The sequence below is a fragment of the Telopea speciosissima genome, chromosome 1, assembly GCF_018873765.1.
Source record: "Telopea speciosissima isolate NSW1024214 ecotype Mountain lineage chromosome 1, Tspe_v1, whole genome shotgun sequence".
Lineage (NCBI taxonomy): Eukaryota > Viridiplantae > Streptophyta > Magnoliopsida > Proteales > Proteaceae > Telopea > Telopea speciosissima.
In genome coordinates this window covers 78,169,871-78,190,508 of record NC_057916.1, presented here as the reverse complement: position 1 = coordinate 78,190,508, position 20,638 = coordinate 78,169,871, and the positions used below count along the sequence as shown (strand labels likewise).

General features: G+C 38.6%; 3 protein-coding genes across 3 annotated transcripts; 1 reads left to right on the top strand and 2 right to left on the bottom strand.

Moving 5' to 3' along the window:
- Positions 1-1,633: 1,633 nt before the first annotated feature.
- Positions 1,634-6,967, bottom strand: LOC122648983 (RHOMBOID-like protein 2). Its single transcript, XM_043842315.1, has 5 exons — positions 6,592-6,967; positions 3,548-3,711; positions 2,954-3,117; positions 2,042-2,292; positions 1,634-1,857 (listed from the first exon to the last, which is right to left on the bottom strand). The coding sequence occupies exons 1-5, from the start codon at positions 6,894-6,896 to the stop codon at positions 1,743-1,745; spliced, it is 999 nt and encodes a 332-aa protein (XP_043698250.1). The 5' UTR covers positions 6,897-6,967; the 3' UTR covers positions 1,634-1,742.
- A 6,582-nt stretch (positions 6,968-13,549) lies between these two features.
- Positions 13,550-15,085, top strand: LOC122655114 (pentatricopeptide repeat-containing protein At3g29230-like). The gene has a single exon (XM_043849352.1). The coding sequence runs from the start codon at positions 13,550-13,552 to the stop codon at positions 15,083-15,085; it is 1,536 nt and encodes a 511-aa protein (XP_043705287.1).
- A 378-nt stretch (positions 15,086-15,463) lies between these two features.
- LOC122641863 (60S ribosomal protein L24) lies at positions 15,464-18,160 on the bottom strand. The gene is made up of 5 exons (XM_043835185.1): positions 18,022-18,160; positions 16,818-16,893; positions 16,532-16,633; positions 16,238-16,386; positions 15,464-15,784 (listed from the first exon to the last, which is right to left on the bottom strand). Exons 1-5 carry the CDS (start codon positions 18,030-18,032, stop codon positions 15,628-15,630), a joined length of 495 nt encoding a protein of 164 aa, XP_043691120.1. The 5' UTR covers positions 18,033-18,160; the 3' UTR covers positions 15,464-15,627.
- Between the last annotated feature and the right edge of the window lie 2,478 nt (positions 18,161-20,638).

Sequence of the window (20,638 nt, the reverse complement as noted above, 5' to 3'; positions counted from 1 at the left end):
TTACACCCGCCCAAGACACAGATCATATTAAAAATCACACATGAAAAAAATAGAAATTTTCCTTGGATTTTTCCTAATACCAATGTGTGAAAATAGAAATTGATGGGCTTGCTTGAGTCCTCAAGTTGAAGCCTATGAGACTCCACTTGGTTGCAAGAAAAATTTTAAACTTAAAAAAAAAAAAAAACAAAATCATTTCCTATTTTATTGTTAGATTTCATTTATTTTGTATCCAAATTCTTTAGATTTAAAAAATAAAATAAAAATTATTACATCTAAAAAATATACTATCTGAAAAATCCTATTGTAAAATAAACCGGTAAATTCTTTGCGTGCATTGTTATTGAATGCAGGCCACAGACAACCTTAAGAGCCATGACTCATGACTTTTTTTTTGGGATAAAAATGACTCAAGATGACTTGTGAACTCTTCAATTTTGTAAACGTGACGCATTAAATAAAAAATGGGAAAATAAGGGTGCTTGGTCGCACCCCCTACCCCAGACACATGGGTGGTGAAATGATCACCCTGCCCCCTTATATTGAATACTTGGGCGTGCGCTTCCATTGGTCCCCATGTTGGAGCAGGGGACATGCGATCAAGTAGCATTCTCTCTCCCATGAAAAATTGAAAAATTAAGGGAAACTTATGGTTTCGTTTCTCTCACCTCATATGCTAATGTTCAATTATTTTTTGCGTGCGTTAGTATTCTAATTTCTAGATTCGGAACAGCCCGGTTGGAACACCCCCCCCCCCTTTTTTTTGTATATCATTCGACCCAAGAAGCTATTTGGGTGTGCCAAACGGTGGCTTATATTCAGTCCTTACGATTGACTTTGGTCAAGTACTTAATGGATTTTAATTTTATTGCCAAGGCTTTATCAAATAGCTTTTTCTTGCATGTGTTGATGAAGCAGTAGCAATAATCCGTTGTTAGTAGTGAACAGAGTCACAAATTCTGGTTCAAGTGAAATCCCCAAACTTCACCCTAGAGGTCTGCATTTTAGGGTACAAATAAATAAGGAATTAGTTCTGTCCAGGAATGTGGCTTGTGCTAGCAGCCTAGCACTCCCATGTGTCTTATCTCTCTCCTCCTCAAAATAAGGGGTAGAGGCAGAGGTGTCTTTTCATATGGGAAGGAGAGAAATAGATTCATGTGAGTGCTGATGTAGGCCACACTCCTGGGCAAGGTACTTCTGCCCAAATAAATGGTAAGAACAAGGACTGAATTTCCCTTCACCCATGGTGAAGAGAGAATCTCTTAATCCATGGTTTATGGTGATTGGATGGAACTCCAAGATTAGTGCCAAGGGGATTTCGGATTTCGTACAACAAGGGGAGAAGAGGGAATTATGACTCCCCAATATAGCCTAATTCTCTTCACCCATGGAGAAGAAAAAACCTTTCACCTAAGAATAACAGTTGTAAATGAAAAACTAGAAGTTTAGAACAATAACAATGAAGAATGCTATAGGTTTAAAATGTCAAAAAATAAAATAAAAACATTCAAATATGATGTACTCCCCTTTGTATATTTTTGTATATACACATGAGTAGTAGGAAACAATACCTAAGACAGTACAATAACCTTCAGGTTCAAAGTCCAGGGAGAGGACGAAAACAAAAAAAATTTAGTGGGGAGGGGAAGGGAGTCCATACTCTTCAAATCGTATATGCATATACACAGCGAAGAACAAGATTTTTACAAATCAGATGAAAAGATGAAGAGCCACATGAGACTTCAGTTACTCCCACAATCCCATAATGAAGTAGGGACACAGCTAAGGTAATGACACCAGTGGCATTCCTGATACGCATTAACCCCTCGAAACAACATTACCAGCCCAACAGTGAAACTGCAAATTTTAACACCAAAACAATTGAAGTTAATCTTAATTGTTACTGCTGAAGTAAATGAAAAAGTCCCAAAGCATCAACATGATAATGCATTTCAAATTTTAGGTTATGGACTACTAAAACTCCAGCAAACATATGTACAAACAACAAAGAATTACTTGTATTTCAATCAGGAGAACTTACCCAACAATCAGCAAGACTAATGAGACCAACCACAATACATATTGGTATGGCTTGTATTTGGATTTTGCACGAACATTGGCTGGAAGATTGCCCCGCTCCACCCAGCCAAACTGAGGTCGGACCAGCAGAATAAAGCCAAGGAGGAAGCCTGTCAGGAATCCCCCAATATGCGCAAAATTGTCAACATGAGGTAGAATTCCAACAGCTAAGTTGATGGCAATGATGAACACAAGTGTCAATAATGCTGCAACCTGCATGAACCAACCTTAATTATCAAGCTAGTTCCAAGTTGTAATTAACATTATCAACTGCCAAGAAATTAAAATGACTGCAAAAACAAAAACCTATTTTGATCACCCAATTTTTCCTAATGTATGTGCAAGAAGAAGACATCAGCCATTCTTTCAACAGAAGAAAACTTGAATGCTCTCAATACAACCAAACAATGTTTACAAGGGGAAAACTTTCTCTAGTAAGTGTGTATATTCATTCGCTGAACAATCTCTTTGGTTAGCCACAAGAAAGGCATGCCCAATACAGACTGTTCAGAACCCCTCCCACTTTCATCCATATAACCCACCATGTACTGGATCTTTTCCTTGCAATGACATTGACAGCTCTTGAAGTACCAAAGTTTCAATTACAGAAATGCGCAAAAGTATTTCTTCCTCTTGCCACATAAGGGGGCCATGGGCAGAAACTTACCACATGAAGATATGGCGGCATGGCCAACACATGGAGCCCTTATAAGCAGCAGCCATTTCAGCTGCAGCATGAAATATTCCTGAATTGTCTACATCTCCCCGATGATAAATTGAACAAGCTAAACCCGCCCCAAATTTATTATGGGGACCAAGCCTCAATACGACATTTATAACACTTATTCTGAAACATTGCTTTGGCAGTTCTCACCTTGTTTGTATAGATAGTCCAGTTTATAAGAAGTTCTGAAAGCATGGCTCCAAGAAGTCCAAACAGTGCACCAGAGGCACCAACAGAGATGCTATTTCTAATGAAAAGGCAAGAAAGAACACTCCCTCCAAATCCTGATAAGAGGTAGACAACCCCAATTCGCACTGCAAAATCCTACCAAAAGTAAGTGCTCGACTTGGCAAGAGGAGTATTAGAACAAAGCAAAAAATGCGGAAAAAAAGACCCAAACAAAACTACATTCATAGGAATAATGCTTGAGATGACAGACAATGTATTCAAAATTGGGTGATATCCCAGGATCAGAGTTAAAAAAACAAAAAAAGGGGGCACCCATGTCTTTTGATCAACTTTGCTACAGGGCTATGTAATAACAGCAGAAACAACAACAGTAAAAATGACAACAACCATGTACAACCACTCACTGATCTACTACACTAAAAGGTTATACAATTCTAACACTACAAATAAAAAGAAAGAAGATAATCCACAACATGGAACTCAAAATGAAGTATGGAATGCTTCCAGCTCCTGCAAATTCAAAGGAGAAAAAGAATAGGACAGAACAAAGCTTACCAAAACCAAATTGCTGTTCAAGGCGAATCCCAATGAAGAGCAGACTGAACATATTCACAAGCAGATGAATAACACCTGCATGCAACCAGATACAAGAGACAAGTCTCCATCCTTGATGCCCATTAACCACTTTGTTCCAGTCAAGACCTCCCAAGTTACTCAATCTGACAGTACAGAAAACCTAAAGATTAGTGTTGCCTTCTCATTTAATTTTCTTGGTTACAAGGACAATTCAGTATCAGTACACTTTAAAATAGAGAGTTTCAATCTCATGGAATTTTCTTTGCAATACCACTCATCTTACCCTAGGCTAAAGTGCTTCCACAAAAACATCAGCTATCAAGGCTAAAAAATTAGAATGCTTATAATAAAGGAAGTCTAGAACCCAAAAGAAATTTCACAACAAATCGCATTAACACAAGTAGCAGAAGAAATTAACAAGTGACTCAAATCATTGATAAGTAACAGAAGCTCATAAGCTTGTGATCTATACACAGGTTGTGTGAGTGTGCGTGAGAGAGAGAGAGAGAGAGAGAGAGAAAGAATGTGTGTGTTTTCCTGCATGAGCATGTGTTTCTGTATGTGTACAACCCAATCTACCATCAATCAAAACATATTCCCTGCCCACTCCCCCATTCTTTTCCCTACCTTTAACTTTATTCAGGAGATTAAGGACTATAGACAGCTAGGTTTGCATGGCAATACAGGATAGCTGAGAAATACAAGGAATATTGCCACTACATAGGAGGCTGTATGATTGAATTTGGGTTGAGATTTGTCATATCAATCGAGACTATTCCTTAGATATCCAACCGTTTGAATTGCTACATCACCCTTGTGCATGTCAAACTAATTGTCTGCCTAGAAAATCTCTCAACATCCTTTTAGGTAAACTCCACTAAAAGGGGGAATGACCATCATGGTTTCGTGTTGAGAGAGAGAGCTGAGGACTGGGGAAGTTAAAGGAGGAAATCAAAGAAGATGGTGGTGGGAAAAGAAAGAGTGAGGAAGGTGGAGGTGGCCATAGGAAAGTTAGGTAGCTGCAAGGTTTGATTCCGTAAAGCTAGCTGCAGAGGTTGTGGAAGATCAATCATTATGTATAACTTAATGCAGAAGTTAGTGCTGAAACTTGTTTTGCAAGGAAGTTAGAAGTGTTAACTGACGTTTTTAAAGGTGTACCACAGACAGGACCATTGCAGCTGAACCGTTAATGGAACGAAGAGCACAAATGGTTTTAGAAGAAGAAGCAACAATAGTTGTCTAACTCCCAAGGTCTTTAGACAAGTTGGGGATCTTCTTTGCAAGGAAGTTAGAAGTGTTAACTGACGTTTTTAAAGGTGTACCACAGACAGGACCATTGCAGCTGAACCGTTAATGGAACGAAGAGCACAAATGGTTTTAGAAGAAGAAGCGACAATAGTTGTCTAACTCCAAGGTCTCTAGACAAGTTGGGGATCTTCTTTGACCCTGAACCCATGGGCACTTCTCCATCCTCTCCTTGCTTCCTTTGATTTAAAGGATATGTTCCCAGAGAGTATGTCTTCGTGTGGTCCTCTCTGGTGCAAATCCTAAAAAGTTCAGGCAATGAGAAGAAGTAGAAGGAAAACAAAGAGGAGGTCGTAGGTGGAATATGAAAAGGCCAGCACGGATCTTGATGAAAAGAAGGGTTCTTCCAGGAGGTTGTAGAATGCCCATGAATGGAATGGAGAGGAAAGTTAGAACCTTGAAGAAGCTTATCCCATACAGTAGCAGTCCATTAATGGGTTTGGATGGGCTTTTCAAGCAGGCAGCTGATTACATACTATCTCTGCAAATGAAAGTAAAGGTTATGCAGGTTATGGTCAAGGTACTATTGGGTTCTGACAAGTAGCGAATCTTAATTCATTTATTGTAAAGATTGATATCTATCTAATTCCCATTCAATTTCTATAAAAAAAGGCATACCTAGTGCACGAGGCTCCCGCCACTGATGGGTATGGGGAGGGTCATAATGTACGCAGCCTTACCCCTGCTTTCCCATTCAATTTCTATGTGATATTTAAAACCAGGTTTGGGGTCCAAAAATGTCTTTGAATTAGTACTGTAATTTAGTTTTATCCAATGGGTGTGTTTTCATTCCTACAGGCTCAAGCTATCAAACAAGGGATGTTAAGAAATCGCAAGCTGTTAAACTATATTCCCAGAATGCTACTAATACATTTTGAAAAAGCTAGTTCAAAACAACAGGTTCTTAATCGAAATACCCTATCACTAAACAGAGAAGCAGGTATAAGACATTATATTAGAATTCAATTAACATTTTGCATGAGAAAAACCACAGACAGACTCAAACATGATAAAAACATGAGTTTCAGCCTGATGTTCCATTAGATGATCATATATGTCTATCCTATACACAGTACAATAAGCTTTCACCAAACACTGATCTAAGAAAATTATCTGATAAGCCCTCACTACAACTTAGATTGGTAGACTTCCTTCAACATTTATGAAACATTATAAACACACCAATCGAGCTGAAACAAAAGTATTTTAAATAGGATATCCTATCCTCCCAACGCAACCCATTGATATCCAAATGTACAAACAGGGTTAGGACAGAGTGCTTTCATAGAAAAGGGGAAAAACAACACCTCACTCAGACCATAATGAGGGCAGATAACCATCTTCTCCGGATCTCCGGCGGTAGTCATAGAAAGAAGAATCCTTAACCATAGACAATTAATAGTAACTATAAGATCAAATAATTGAGAACAGTTTCCATGAATGAATACTTTTTAGACAAAATAGGAAACAGAACCAAAGTAGGGAAAAAGAGTTCACAACAAAGAACAGTCAGAAAATATTAAAACGAACCCATCTGTCCAAAAGAGTTAACAATTGAAAAAGGGAACCCACTAAACTACACAGACCAAAACACACAAATTCTACGCGATAGACGGTATCAATGAATTTAAACTTTTCCCTATCTCCATAAAGGTCAAACAAGAAATACCAAAAGAAACTGACAAAAAAAAGGCAAGAACAAAGAAAAGAACAATTACGTTGAGGAAGAGGGTCCAAAAAGGGGATTTTCCTTGAGAGGCTGAAAGGAGAATCTGCCGAGAAACCCAGCCACGCAGCCTCCTTGAACCCCAGAATTGTTTTTGGGGCAATTGTTGTAATACATGGTGACTATGAACATAACAACGTTAGCCACCACAAACGCAGGAATCAACCAAGAAAACGATTTCTTCTCTGTAGTATTTTGGTAATAAGTAGACGCGTTGTACGAAGAAGGGTAATCGTTCCCCATGTTTTTAACATCTCTGTTCTCCAGATCTTCGCTCGCCATGTTCTGTGTCCTCATTTTTTTCTCGTCTCAAACGCTACCGATCGCTGTTGCCTGTTCCACTACCCCTACTCTCTAGATATATATCTCAAAAAATCTACAGTAACAAAAATAATTAATAAAAAAATTAAGAAGTTTCCTCCCTCTACCAGAACAGAAAGAGTTTTATGTGCTGCAATAGAAGTGGCTTGTAAGGGAGAGAGAGAGGAAGCTCTGGGGTTCAACTAACGCGGTTAGAGTTTACCTGGCGCCAGCGGAGCGGTTAGAATGACCATTATAACCTTCTTAGGTCGACGAGTTGACAACGACAAATCGACAATGAGACATCAGCTCACAGATGAGTTGTGGAAGGTTCTTATTATCCAATAGAACTGAATGAAGCGTTCTTTGTTAGCTTGGAGGTTCAAAATGAAAACTGATAGGGATTAGTTTGTCAAATTCCAAAGTCCAAGTATTTTTATTTTTTTGGGTGGTAAAAAATCCAAGCTGAGAAATACAAGAAAAAGTTTTGACATGGATAAACCTTTTGTGTTTTTTTGGGGATAGAAAAAATTTTATTTATTTGAACGTGGCGTACTCATAGATGGCGGGATACACGATTTTGTCAACCACGAAGTGGAATTGGACCATATTATACAATTATCGTATATGTTGCTGACAAGGTCTTCCTAACTAAGGGATCTGAATTGAAACTTACAATCGTGGAAATAACTAGATAAACATAAAGAGACACTATCAACTGCTCATAGTCATAGCTTCACCAAGTAAAATACAAGAGAATGAGGCTGGTTTGGATTTCGCCAAATAGATCCACCAAGAATGTGATCTCTGATCAAAACCCCAAGTTCACTTGGACTAGGATCCTCTGCAGTACCGGCGGGGTGGCGGTGCACATTCGACGGCACAGGAAAGGCCAAGTGGCACACATGGCCTCTGTTGTGCTGCTGGATGTGCACCACCGCCCCGCCGGTACTACAGAGGATTTTAATACGATCCACCTTTTTGATGATCCTAGAGGAGAGACAGGTCCAAGACATGTTTATCAATTTCAGGACCATCAACCATCGTAACATTCACTGCTACTGGTGTCGATTAACTTTTCATTCACCCTCTTCACCTGTGGTGATGTGATGCTATGATTAGACTCAGTGTCTACTATGAACTCCCACTCCATTGTTGATGGTCCAAAATATCTTTCTTAATTAGGTCCAATTGAAACATATAAGGTACATGCAATGCCATTTTATACCATACTCAATCATACATGGATTGAATTACATTCCATAAGATTAGATTTTGAAGGTTTCTCTTTCAAGTCACCCCTATTTTTTTCTTCTTAATTTAATTAACAAAATGGCCAGAAAAAAAAATCTACCTTCCACCTCTTTTTTTTGGTAAAAGCACTTTATTTAGATAACGTGAAAGCTCATGACTGTAGGACACATAAATCCAATAACCATTGGTTGAAAATAGAAAACACCATCGGTTATTGATAAGGCCTTCCTTGCATAGGAGTCAGCACAACTAGTAATCTCCCTTGGAACAAAACATAAAGTACAACTTTCAAAACAAGAAGATAAATGAATAACATCCTCCAAAATGATACATAAAGAGAGTGGCGAAGAATGCAATCCTACTTACAAGTATGAGATCATACTCTTGTTATCCGATTCAATCATAACCTTCAGAAACAGCCTCAAGTAGAAAATGTTGAATTGCCAAAGCCTCACCCAAAGCAATATCACCAAAGTACGTTGGAATCGATACCGCATTGAGAGGATGACCAATACGCTAAATATGCTACATACTTACTCACCTTTTACGTGAAAATAATCCAAATAAATTTTATGGCTCCCTTTGGTTGCGAGTAAAAGGATAAGAAGCAAAACTGTTTAAAAAAATTATAATTATGATTATATAACCTACTTAACAGTCTTTCCTTATTAGATAATTATACTTTTCAATGTAATCTTTTTTTCTTTATTCAAATCAAAAGGATTTGGTTGCAAAGTAAAGCAAAATGTAAAAAGCACCTCATAGACCCCTTGTGCTCTTAGCTCTCAATTATAACAATTGTGGTCCCTTTGGCTCCCATTGTTTCCAAATAAGTGGCCCTCTTGGCCCTTCAGTGGTTCCCTTGTTTGGGCACGTGAACCACACGATCGATTAGCAGTTTTTTCCCATTATAAATATTTTTATTTTAGTATTGGTTTGATTTCACTTTCTATCCCTCTATTTTCCTTGCATCCGAGTCTAGTAATTAATTAATTTCTTCTTACACTAATTCTAGCTTCACATGAAAGAGACTTCTATCCATTTCTAGCATGACACTAGTTTTCATTATTTAAAAGGAATTTTTTTCTATTTAGGGAAGATATGTAGCCATCTTTCTTTTGATTCAAAATTTTTTAAAGGGAAGAAGAAACCAGCCTAGTCGCGTGCCCCTGTCTGCCTAGTCGTGTGGCCCTTGTGCTCAGACACAGGAGTGAAAAATTATTACCCCAACCCCTGTACAATAAAAAATAAAATCCATATTATTGTCCTTGCATGCACTTTCATTGGTCTCTGCATTGATGCAGGGCCAATGTGACCAGAGAGTGATCTAATGCCCTTTTTTAAAATATTGTTCTTCGAGTTAGTAAATAAATGCATCAAGTTTGAAATAGTTCATTATGATTGTCTGTTCTGATAATCCCATTTCATTTCAATGGTGTGAAGGGGAGCAGAAGAAATGGTCTACTTCTGTCGATTGATTTCCAACAGACTGGGCCACCACTCCTAGAGTGAAGGATACCTAAATTATCTTGTTTAACCTTCACCCAAATTGATCTGGGTAAGCTCAAATAAAAAAGGAACAGTTCATTTACAGAAACTTGTTCTTTACTGATAATACCTAATTATATAGAACCATCTTACCCAATTGAAATCACCAAATATAATTCCAACAATCTAAAGTGGTCTCTGTGAAGATGAATGATGAATCCTATTTTACCATTCTACATCTAGAAAAGGCTTCATCTTTCGGCCCACAAGCAGACCGGTGGGGCCGGTTTCAAAAATCCAAAATCGTGATCTAGATTGGGTTCAGTCGATTACAATTCAAATCGAATTAGAATCTTTAACACTCCCCCCCCAAAAAAAAAGAAGAAAAAAACAAATTAGAATTGGGATTGGATCGAATAATAATTGGTCGGAATTGGCCATATTCTGCTCTAACCCTAGAATCAATACATGGATCGACCTTTACGAATCAGTCGGAATCAAGATCGCGATTCCAATCCGAATCAGTCCTTTCGACTGAACCGTTCGATTTTTCAACCCTTAGGGTGTCGTGGATTCGTGAATATTGGACCTTACAGAAGGGTATTTTGGTAAAACTAAGAGTAAGGTTGGGGCCTTGGGGTGTCGGCCTTAACTGCTTCATAAGTTTGAAGGAAACGAAACTTGTGGAAGTGTGGAAGTATAAAAAAAGGATAGTTGAGTTCGTTACAACTTACAACTCAGAAAAGAGTAGTTGGTGAGAGAGCCTGAAAGGTCTTTAGTGGACCTGGGCCTCAAAGAAAATAGAACCCATGCGGCTTCTTATCGTTCATCTGCCTATTTTGGGCCCACCATGGTGAAGTTGGTTAAACCAAAAGCATTTTGTAGGTCCAACCATAACTACCCGGATTAATAGCAAACCATTGAACCTAATAAGTTGGTTTCCGATGTTTTGAGCTGTTTTTTTTTTACTATTTGACTTTTTGACTTTTTGACTTTTTGGGACACCCAATTAATTGGATAAAGCTTGGGTGAATGGTTACGTATTGAATCGGTGTTTTAATATTTTTTAGGGTTTTTTTATTTAAAAATATATTTTAAACAAACCGAACCGACCGGAATCAGGATTGACCTCGGCAAATTCTGATCCAAATCAGCTGATCTAGTAGATCTAATCATGATTCTTGAAACCTTATATTCTAACCTCTTAACAAAAAACCTCTTGGACTTTGTCCAACGATATCTATCAAAATCTGACCCAAGAGTAAACCTGTTCTAATTTAGGGCATTGATGAAGCTCAAATGAAAATTTCAAAATAAGTTAAGAAATATAGAAAGATTAAAAATAAAGATAACAAAGGACTAAAATATCATAGATGACCCTTTTTTCTTGCATGTGTGGTGGGTGCACCAACCCCCTTTTTTTGTAAGCTTTGTTTTCTTTAAGAGGGAAGAGAATCTCTTATTTAGTTTTTTCTTTAATAAAGTGTTGGGTGTACGTTCTCTATCCGGGAGTTCATCGGCGAGACAGGGCGGGTTTGGGTCATTGGGTGAGTGGGGCTGGTCATTTCGCCCACCCCATTTATCCCTAAAGTTTTTGTTCATGATAAGAAAAAAATATTTTTTAAAGACCCACTCAACCAAATGCATGATAGTCTCATCATTAGAGAACCTCTTCAAATAATAGTTCATTGACTTATCAAAAAGGGAACAAGAGCCATGCCTAGCAGTGCAATGTACGCGCCAAGATAAATAGGGAGGCGAAATAATCAACATGTTTCCATGATGCAAAAAATCCTACCCAAGTCGATGCTCCCATAACCCCATGATGTGCAGGAGCCAGGCTGCCAGGTAGAGAATCCTCTCTCTATCAAACAATACAAAATTACACAAAAAAAAATTATTTTGGTCAAATTCACATTTCATTTGATTAATTTGTATATTTCTTAAGTTTAGTCCAATTACACCTACAAAATAATGTGAAGAGGTGAATATCTATCTCTCTCACTCTCTCTTGATGAAATAATAATATTTTTCCTACCAAGAATCTTAATTATTTGAAGTCAAATCATATAACAACCAATGCCTTGGTTATTGCTTCCATATATCAAATCAAACGTAGGATTCGATTAAGACTAACCTCAAGCAAAGTCAAATGACACACTCAGATTAAAGAAGCTATAAGAATAGAAATTCATTATAACATGAACTCAGTCAAAAGGAAGATCCAGTAGTATACCTATAACAAAATTCATCTAATAAAGAAGAAAAAGAGACCTAAAACTATATTTAAATTTTAGACTAACCAGTTCCACACTCTCATGTTCTTAATTGCTACAAATCTATTGTAATTATTTAATGGGCACACGTTCTCTGTCTGAAAGCACATCTAAGCTCAGGCTGCACCCAAACATATGGGGCAGGGAAAGGTGGGTTTGATTCATTTGGGGGGGGGGTCATTTCGTCCACCCCCATGTGTCAGGGTGTACCCTGAGCCCCCAGTGTAGAGAACTCTATTTTTTATTCATTTATTGATTTATTACTATTTTTATTTTTTTTTGACACATGTTTTTAGAGAGAATTTTAAACAACTCAATTTGTTTACTTCGCATAATCTCGGGGTAGCCTCGTTAGACTCAGCGCAGGTGTAAGGTGTAAGTGAAGAGAATAGAGGAGATGAGTCTGTCCCTTAGCCTAGTCTTTTGTTTTTTTTTTTTTTTTGGTAAAACTTAGCCTAATCTGAAGAGAAAGGAAGAATTGCAAGCATATCTAATGAAGGATTAACGACATTAACCTATTTAGTTATGTGTCTGCAACTTCCTCTATTGTTCTTCCCAGTGCTACATATAATGAGTTACTGCACCATTTCAAATGATGGCTTAACTACTAACTTTTTTCGAAATATTTGATTTAAGGAGAGTTCTTTCGTCTCGAAATCTAAATAATATTCATTACTTTTTTGAGCATTTCTTGAAATGATACAATTGTTGGAATTTGACTAATTGAAGTATAAATAATATTTTATTATTTCTTCATTCGAGAAAGAGATCTTTATTTTATTTCTATATTATTTCCAGATCCAAGGACTAACCAATTACTTAGAAATAATAATAAATTTAAAAAAAATAATAAAAAAAAAAGAGGGAATAGATCCATATGTTCAATGCCTTGTAATAGAACTTACGCTTGATAGAAATATCAGATCGAATAGAGTCGACAAATGAGGTGGGTTCATTTAGCGATTCACAAATTAAAAATGCCAAAAAAAAATTAAAAATCATTCCCCTCCCATATATTGCATCTATAGTCTTTCTACCTTGGTGGATCTCTATGCTTATCAGGTAATGTCATTTTGTTGCTATTTCTCATCAAAAGAAATTGCAAGCATTTTATGGGTTGGCATAGCGCCAAAGTGATATGGGCTATATATGTCAGGCCACTGTCCGATGTCCAAACTTGGAGGTTAAATCCCAAGCCCAAGCCCACTGGAAGGGCAACCTGGGCCAAGCCTACTATCGAAATTCAAAAGTCTTCAAGCCCACCAACATCACCGGTACAACATCAGTCGATGCTTCATCTCATCCAATTCTCCACCGGTAGTCTAGTGATGGTGGCGGAGCCGAGCGGATAACGTAACTTCCTGTTGAGGTGGCTGTTCGTTTTCTGTTTCTTCAATCGCCATGTCAGCAACCTTCTTATCTCATCTATTCCCTTTCAAGCCAGCCAAAAGAGACGGTCGAGTTGATTCGGTTTCTGTTCGACTCCAGCCATGGCTGGTTTTCTTGGAGCTCTGCAGAAACACGGATGAGTTCGCCCAAATTCACTCCAAATTCATCACACTTGGTCTCATCCACCACCCATTAGCCTTCACCCGTCTCATGGCTTTCTGCTCCATCTCTCCTTCCGCAGATATGGGCTACGCCAGGTCCATATTCAACCGGGATATGAAACCAAATTCTTTCGCTTACAACGTAATGATCAGAGGATATGCTCAGAGTAACCAACCAGAGGAAGCGCTCTCTTTGTTCTACGAGATGGTCTGTGATGGGGATTCAACCCCCAACTCCCTAACTTTTCCTTTTGTTTTGAAGGCATGTTCCAAGTTAAACGCCATTGAAGAAGGACGAGAGGTTCATGGGCAACTCTTTAAATATGGATTGGGTGGAGACCTGTTCGTGCAGAATGGCTTAATCACGTTATACTCCTGTTGTGGTTCTGTCGACCTTGCAGTTCAAGTGTTTGAGAAGATACCTCAACCCGACATAGTTTCATGGAATTCGATCATTTCTGGCATGGTCGATTCGGGTTCTGTGGAAGAAGCGCATTCGATGTTTAATAGAATGCCCAACGGAAATGCCGTTTCTTGGAATTGTCTGATCGATGGGTATGCCAAGTCAGTGTCCTTAGAAAAGGCACGGTGGTTGTTTGATCAGATGGAGAGGAAGAATTCGATCACTTGGAACATTATGATCGGTGGGTATGTCATTGCAGGCCTTATGGAAGATGCCCGTAAGCTGTTTGTTCGAATGCCTCTTCAGTTGAAGGATTTGGGTACTTTCAAACTGATGATTGATGGTTACACAAAGGAAGGTTCATACGCAGAGGTGTTGGAGGTGTTTCAAGAGATGCAGAAGTTGAAAATCAAACCTGACAAATTTACAATCGTTAATGCACTTTCGGCATGTTCTTGTGTAGCAGCATTGGAGCAAGGTGAATGGATCCATGCCTATGTAGACAAGAACGGCTTCAAAGTGGATGCTGTTTTGGGTACTGCACTGGTCAATCTGTATGCCAAGTGCGGAAAGATAGAGACTGCTCTTTCTGTGTTTCACAGGATAGAGGATAGGGATGTTGAAGCTTGGAACTCAATAATTTATAGTCTTGGTGTACATGGGTTTGGGAATGAAGCTTTGGCACTTTTCTCAAGGATGTTAGACTCGCAGATGCCACCTGATGAAGTAACATTCCTCAGTGTTTTGAGTGCCTGTAGACATTCAGGATTTATTGAAGAAGGGAGAAGATTCTTTAACCTCATGAGCCAAGTATACAATATGACACCCAAAGTTGAACATTATGGATGCTTGGTTGATCTTCTCGGCCGTGCAGGTCTCTTGGATGAAGCAAAAGAGTTGATAGAGACAATGGAGACAAAATCAAGTGTTCCCATGTGGGGAGCTCTACTTGGAGCTTGTAATCGGCTTGGTAATGTACAGATGGGTGAATATGCCGCAAAACATCTCATAGAATTGGATCCCAATGATCCTAGCAGTTATGTTGTTCTATCTAATATGTACGCAGCGGCAGACATGAATGAGGACGCCATTGAGGTAAGGAAGAGGATGAAAAATCTTGGAATGGAAAAGATCCCTGGCTGTAGCTTGATTGAAGTGAATGGCGTGATTCATGAATTTCGTGTAAGCACCGACACTCTTGAAGAAACCAGTTAGTAGTGTCTCCGATTAGTTTCCTGTTGAAGCCCTTCACACACCTAGGCACCCGCATGTTTCAATACTTCAGGAAGCATCCTTTCCCTCCAATACTGGACATGTATGAATATGGTATCTCTATTTCACATCCACAAATCAAAGATGTTTACTTTCAGATTTGCCCAGTCTCACAATTTAAGTCTGAGGTGAAGTGACCCACAAGGGCTAAAATTTTAACCCCATTGAGCAACGACTGAACATGTTATAAAGATTCAAGGTCCTAGTCACGAGTAACTTCAAAAGGGAATTGAAACTAATTTTCATCATTCTGGCTTGTCATATCCATTAAATTGAAAACTTTGACAATTAAAATACCAACATATTCAACAAACAAACAGATTAAAACCATAAAAGAATTTAAATCTAGTCCACTTCCAAAACTATAAATATCTGTAGCACAGTTTCGGCCATCGATGCCTAAATCCATACAAAAACTTTAAAATGCAAAACAAAAAAACCACCTATCTAAAGTTACTCAAAGAGGAAGAGTGGACACTGGCAAATCAGCGCTTTCCACCTCCACCAAGTTTGGAGCCCTTAGGTGCAGCAGCACCCTTGGGTACGTTGCCCTTGGTCTGTGTTTTTTGTGATTTGGAAGTCACCTCTGCTTTCTTCGCCTTCTTCTCATCCTTAGTTTTCTTAATCCTCTCCTTAATTTCACTGCAGAATGCATAAGTATTTAGTGAAGCAAATAAGAAATAGACAATAACATTTCAAGGACAAAGTTTTCACTGAGCCACAGTGAAGGGGAATCCCTTGACCGCGGGTTTCAGATGGGCAGGAGAGGGTAGTGCACAACAGTGCAGGGGTATGTTCGACCATTTGTGAGTGAGGGCAGTTTTATGTCCCTAGGATGGTGGCTGAACCCTTCCCGCACCATGAAGGAAAACTTTCTCCATATTTCAATGGATCAAGTTTTGTTTAAGAAGTTTTGGTTCACTTGCGAAACAATGAAATCAGAAGAAAAACAAATGGGAAAGCACCAAGGAAGAGAGCATACTTTCAATGGATCAACTTTTTTTAAGAAGTTTCTGTTCACTTAACAATGAGATCAGAAAAAAAAAAAAAAAAAAAAAAAAAAAAAATTGGAAAGCACTAATGAGGAGAGCATACCGAAGAGCAGCCTCCCTGGCAGCATCTCGAACTTCTGCCTTCTCGGTTCTCTTCTTCTGGATCACCTCCAAGGTGGCACCAACAATCGACCTTGAATAAGGCTTTTTGGTGGCGCGACGCCTTTTCTTTACTTGCTCAGCAGCAATGTCCTACCAGCAACAAAAACCAAGCAGATTTTTAATAGAATTATGGACCAACCACAGTACACAAAAACATGTACATGTTAAAAGAGGAATTCTAAAACATTTGCAGCAAAAAGTACATAAAGATAATGATGAAGAAAATAATATTCACCTTCTTATGTTGCTTCCTATACATGGCAGTCCATGTTAGCTTAGAAGGCTTCAGTCTATTGTGGAAATACCTCTTGCACTTTGAATTTGCGAAGAGGAAAACCTAATTGCAACCAGAGTGATACATTGAGTCACAATTTTAAAGAAAAGCTGACAACAAGCATCCCTCACATCATTATAAGAACTTTAAAGAAAAAGAGAAAAAAACCACACACACAATAATTGTGACAGGTTACTAATAGTCTGAAACCAGAGAAGCCGATGAGTTTTCGCACACAGTCACTCACCTGGGAATCAGAACGAACAAATCTGATACCCTTGCCAGGGTATATCTTGGCTCCACTGAAACGGCAGAGCTCAGTCCTGAAATGCAATCAATAAGTATAGAAACTAAAATTTGGCTGGCTACAGAGCATGCACAGTTAGACATAGAATGTATGATTCATTCTTCTCCTGAAATAAAACTCAGAAGTAACAAAAAAAAATGCTTACGATAAAATATCATGAGTAAAAGCTACATGATCAGCACCAATAACATCGACTATTGCTACATATTTTGCGGACGTACAATCTCTGACTTGGTTTTAATCCATTTTTTGAAACCTAGATATCTCCTTGGACCTTTTTCTCTGTTTCCTACCTTTAAATAAAATTAGGAGGTCTCAAATAATTGATCTTTAGGTAGCATTTAATGTTTTATTCTTTGAACATAGCATCCTCTATAGTCGATAATCAAAATGATTCCATTGATCTAATAGGTAGGATCAAAGGACCCATGTCTTGAGCTAAACAAAGCCAATAGGTTAGATCTTCATTTGGAAGTCCCGGATCTTCCACCAAATCAGCTAAAAGACAGGAAAATTTTGATGTTCTGAATAACAATATTGTAATAAACTTCAAATTCATGAATACTAATGTTTAGGCAACAGTCAAAGATGGAAAGGGGCAAAAATGGAAAGGAAAAAAAATGCAAAACCGTTACAAAATGGTAAAGCATAAATAGAGTTCTTTAGCAAAACGTTAAACTTCAAAAGAAAAAAAAAAATGTAAACATTTAACGAACACAGGAAATGCAAAGAGGCATTCGAAGCATATGCAGAACAGGAAAATCCTTGTGAACCTTAAGGAAGAAAAACCAAAATCTAATCTGGTTATTTAACGGAACCCAGTTCAGATTGAAAGAGAGCCTAAATTGATCAATCTTGATTTTCATATTTTAGAAAAACATTCGACCGAATGAAGAGTTTAATGGATATCTAAAGATTTTTATCCTCAATCACACTTTTACCCAAGTCAGAATAAACAAATGATACACACAACAAACACAAAATGCAGCCATCAAACAAGTAGAGATTTCAGAGAAAATCGTAAGAACTAAAAAACAAGCAAAGGCAGATCTCCATTCACCACCGCCAGAAACAAAATACATGAAAAACAATCAAAGACAAAGCTCAAACCAAAGAAAGAAAGGAGAAACAGAGGGGAACATACTTGAGAACCATGGTTGCCGCTTTCCTCCTCTTCCGTTCCTAACAACTGCTCAGAAACCCTACGAGCAGAAACCCTAAATAAGTCGAAGGAAAATGGGGCTCTGGATATAATAGACCTATAAAAAGAAGTAAGTAAGGAGTAAACTCTGGACAAACCTTAGGACTACAGATTCTTTCTAGAGACGCTCGATTGGAATCTTTCTTCCATGATCAAAAGGTATAAAAATGAGACCGGACCGGTTGAACCAATATACACTGACGGGAACGGGGTACCATTGAGAGTGAAATCCAAAATACCGGGGAAAAAATGATAAAATTCAATATCTATTTTAGAGCTGCAACAGGGTCAGGTTGGGTTGGGTTGGGCCTTTTAAAAACCCCAGACCAACCCCTAGTCCCCTTAGCTGGGCCCAGGCCCAGCCTGGACTTGACTCAGGGCCAGTAAAATCTAACTCCGACCCGCCCTCAGTTTTGGGTCAGAATGAACCTAATTGGCCCTAATTATGGGAGGGAAGGGAGATGCATGGGCTGGCTAGGCTAGGAAGAAGAAGAAGAAAAAATTTCTGGTTGGTGTTCTGACATCCTGAATTGAGGTGGCTCTAAAAGGAAGAAGAAGAAGAAGAAAAAAAAAACAGAAGAATGCAGGGTCGGGTTGGGCCGAGCTGTGCTTAGCCTAAGGCCTCAACCCGACCCTGACTCAAGGCCAGGAATTCTCAACCCTAACCCGCCCTCAAGGCCAGAGTATCTCAACCTAGGTCTTGTTCGGGCTCAGGTCATCACGGCCAAACTTGCACCCCTATTCTATTTTCTATTTCCCCCCATCCTCCTTTTTTTTAATGTGAAAAAGTGAAAATCAAGACCAAACCAATAACAGGCCAAAAAATGATCATTACAAGAAACTGATAAAACTACAAATCGATTGGACTGTTTGGTTTTGATTTTAACTTCGGTGGTAAGAGTGTGAATTTGGGATCAAAACCGAGAACTGTCCCCCTAAAACCCGATATCAGACCGTCCCATTAATAAACATGATAGTATTGGGATCGAATTTTGGTACCGAATAATAAATGAGACAGAATGGTTTTGCGATGGGATTCCCAATGGTACTAGTACCAAAATATAGGTTAGATACCGAATGGAACCAGAACAATCGATACCTTTTCAAAGGATATATTTCATGTTCTTTTGTTCAAGTTTTATGGTTGGAGTATAATGTATTTTGGGTGGCATTTTCTCTTATGAAGGTTTCAATCGATAGACCTTCAATTCTATTTCCATAAATTTGTTTAGTGATACCACTAAAATTGTGTATGGACTTGTTTATTTCATCTTTACTAATTCTTAGTAGTTGTTTTGGAAAGCTTATATGTGATCTTAAGGAACTTGAAGAAGTGAAACAACAAAATTAAATTCATGTTTTTCGGATTCTAAGTTGCTTTCAAAAGTAAGGAATGTCTTAGGTCTCGTAATAGTGAAAAGATCCACAACACTATTAATGAAACTATCTCGTTAGAAACCATTAAAATTCTTCTGTCTTTTTCTACCAGGTTTATATCCGTTTAGAAACTGGTACCGTTCTGTACCGTTGATAATCAAGACCGGAACATAGGTTTGGTCTCGTTAACTAAATGGGACAGTACTAGATTGGCACCTTTGGTACCAGCACTAGTATAGACCCATCCCAAATACGAGGAACCGTTCCAATTGACACCCTTATTTGGCGGTGCTCCACCTACACTTGTTTAGGACTTTATTTATAGGTTTATTTTGTGGGAAATTTTCTCTTTTACCGATTGGCATAAAGGTTCTAAATGGGTTCCATGTGAACACAATTATTCTACATCGGATGTGAATAATCCTTGATCTCTGAAATTTCTTCTTCTGATTTGCTTGAGAGAGAATTTCCAACTTTTTAGCTGAATTAGTTCTAAGAAGTTACCAACTACCAACCCCAGGAACAGGACCAACTGGGCTAGGGTTGAGGGTTTGGGTAGTTGGGTATGCTCAGCCCAAAGCATTATATGTATGGAGGTAATTTTCTTTTAGGGAAAGTATCGGTATGGAGCACGGATCATGTCCTTATACAAGCACCGTCCAAGGCCTTCCAAGGCCACTCACATGGAACTCACTCCTCCTGTGGGACTCCGATCTCTTCCTGATGTCGTACGGATTCTATTACATGCTCTCTCACATAAATGAGTGCTACACATTCTCTTCTTTCCTTCATAAATCTAACTATTTACGATTTATAACCCAAGGTTTCCATACGCTCGAATTAGTACTCAGACATTCGGGGAAACCCTCTTCATTTTCTTTTTCCCCTTTTTGATAAATATTTGAAATAAATTTAGGGCAGAGGTTTTCCCATGATGCCAGAATTTGAAAGCACAGCATTGAGGGGCTGGGCAGACAAATTGACTGAGGAGAGAGTGTTATTATCAATCGTTATCGTCTACGGTTCCCTAGTGCCTCTCACAAGAGGGGGGGTGGGACCCACCCATGGCACCTGACCGAACACTCTGCCCGGGTGGGGTCCACCCTCCTCTTGTGAGAGGCACTAGGGGACCACACCGGTTAGGGAACCGCATACGATAAAAATTCGTGTTATTATAGGCTCT

Bases quoted from the DNA above. Each gene is read 5' to 3' on its own strand.
- LOC122648983 (XM_043842315.1), bottom strand. From the start codon at position 6,896: ATGAGGACACAGAACATGGCGAGCGAAGATCTGGAGAACAGAGATGTT. The intron at 3,712-6,591 runs GTAATTGTTCTT...CTGTACTGTCAG, and splicing joins TTTGGACCCTCTTCCTCAAC to ATTGAGTAACTTGGGAGGTC. The intron at 3,118-3,547 runs GTAAGCTTTGTT...AGGATTTTGCAG, and splicing joins TGAACAGCAATTTGGTTTTG to TGCGAATTGGGGTTGTCTAC.
- LOC122655114 (XM_043849352.1), top strand. From the start codon at position 13,550: ATGGGCTACGCCAGGTCCATATTCAACCGGGATATGAAACCAAATTCT.
- LOC122641863 (XM_043835185.1), bottom strand. The intron at 16,387-16,531 runs GTGAATATTATT...TGTTGCTGGTAG, and splicing joins ATAGGAAGCAACATAAGAAG to GACATTGCTGCTGAGCAAGT. The intron at 15,785-16,237 runs GTATGCTCTCCT...TGCATTCTGCAG, and splicing joins GCCAGGGAGGCTGCTCTTCG to TGAAATTAAGGAGAGGATTA.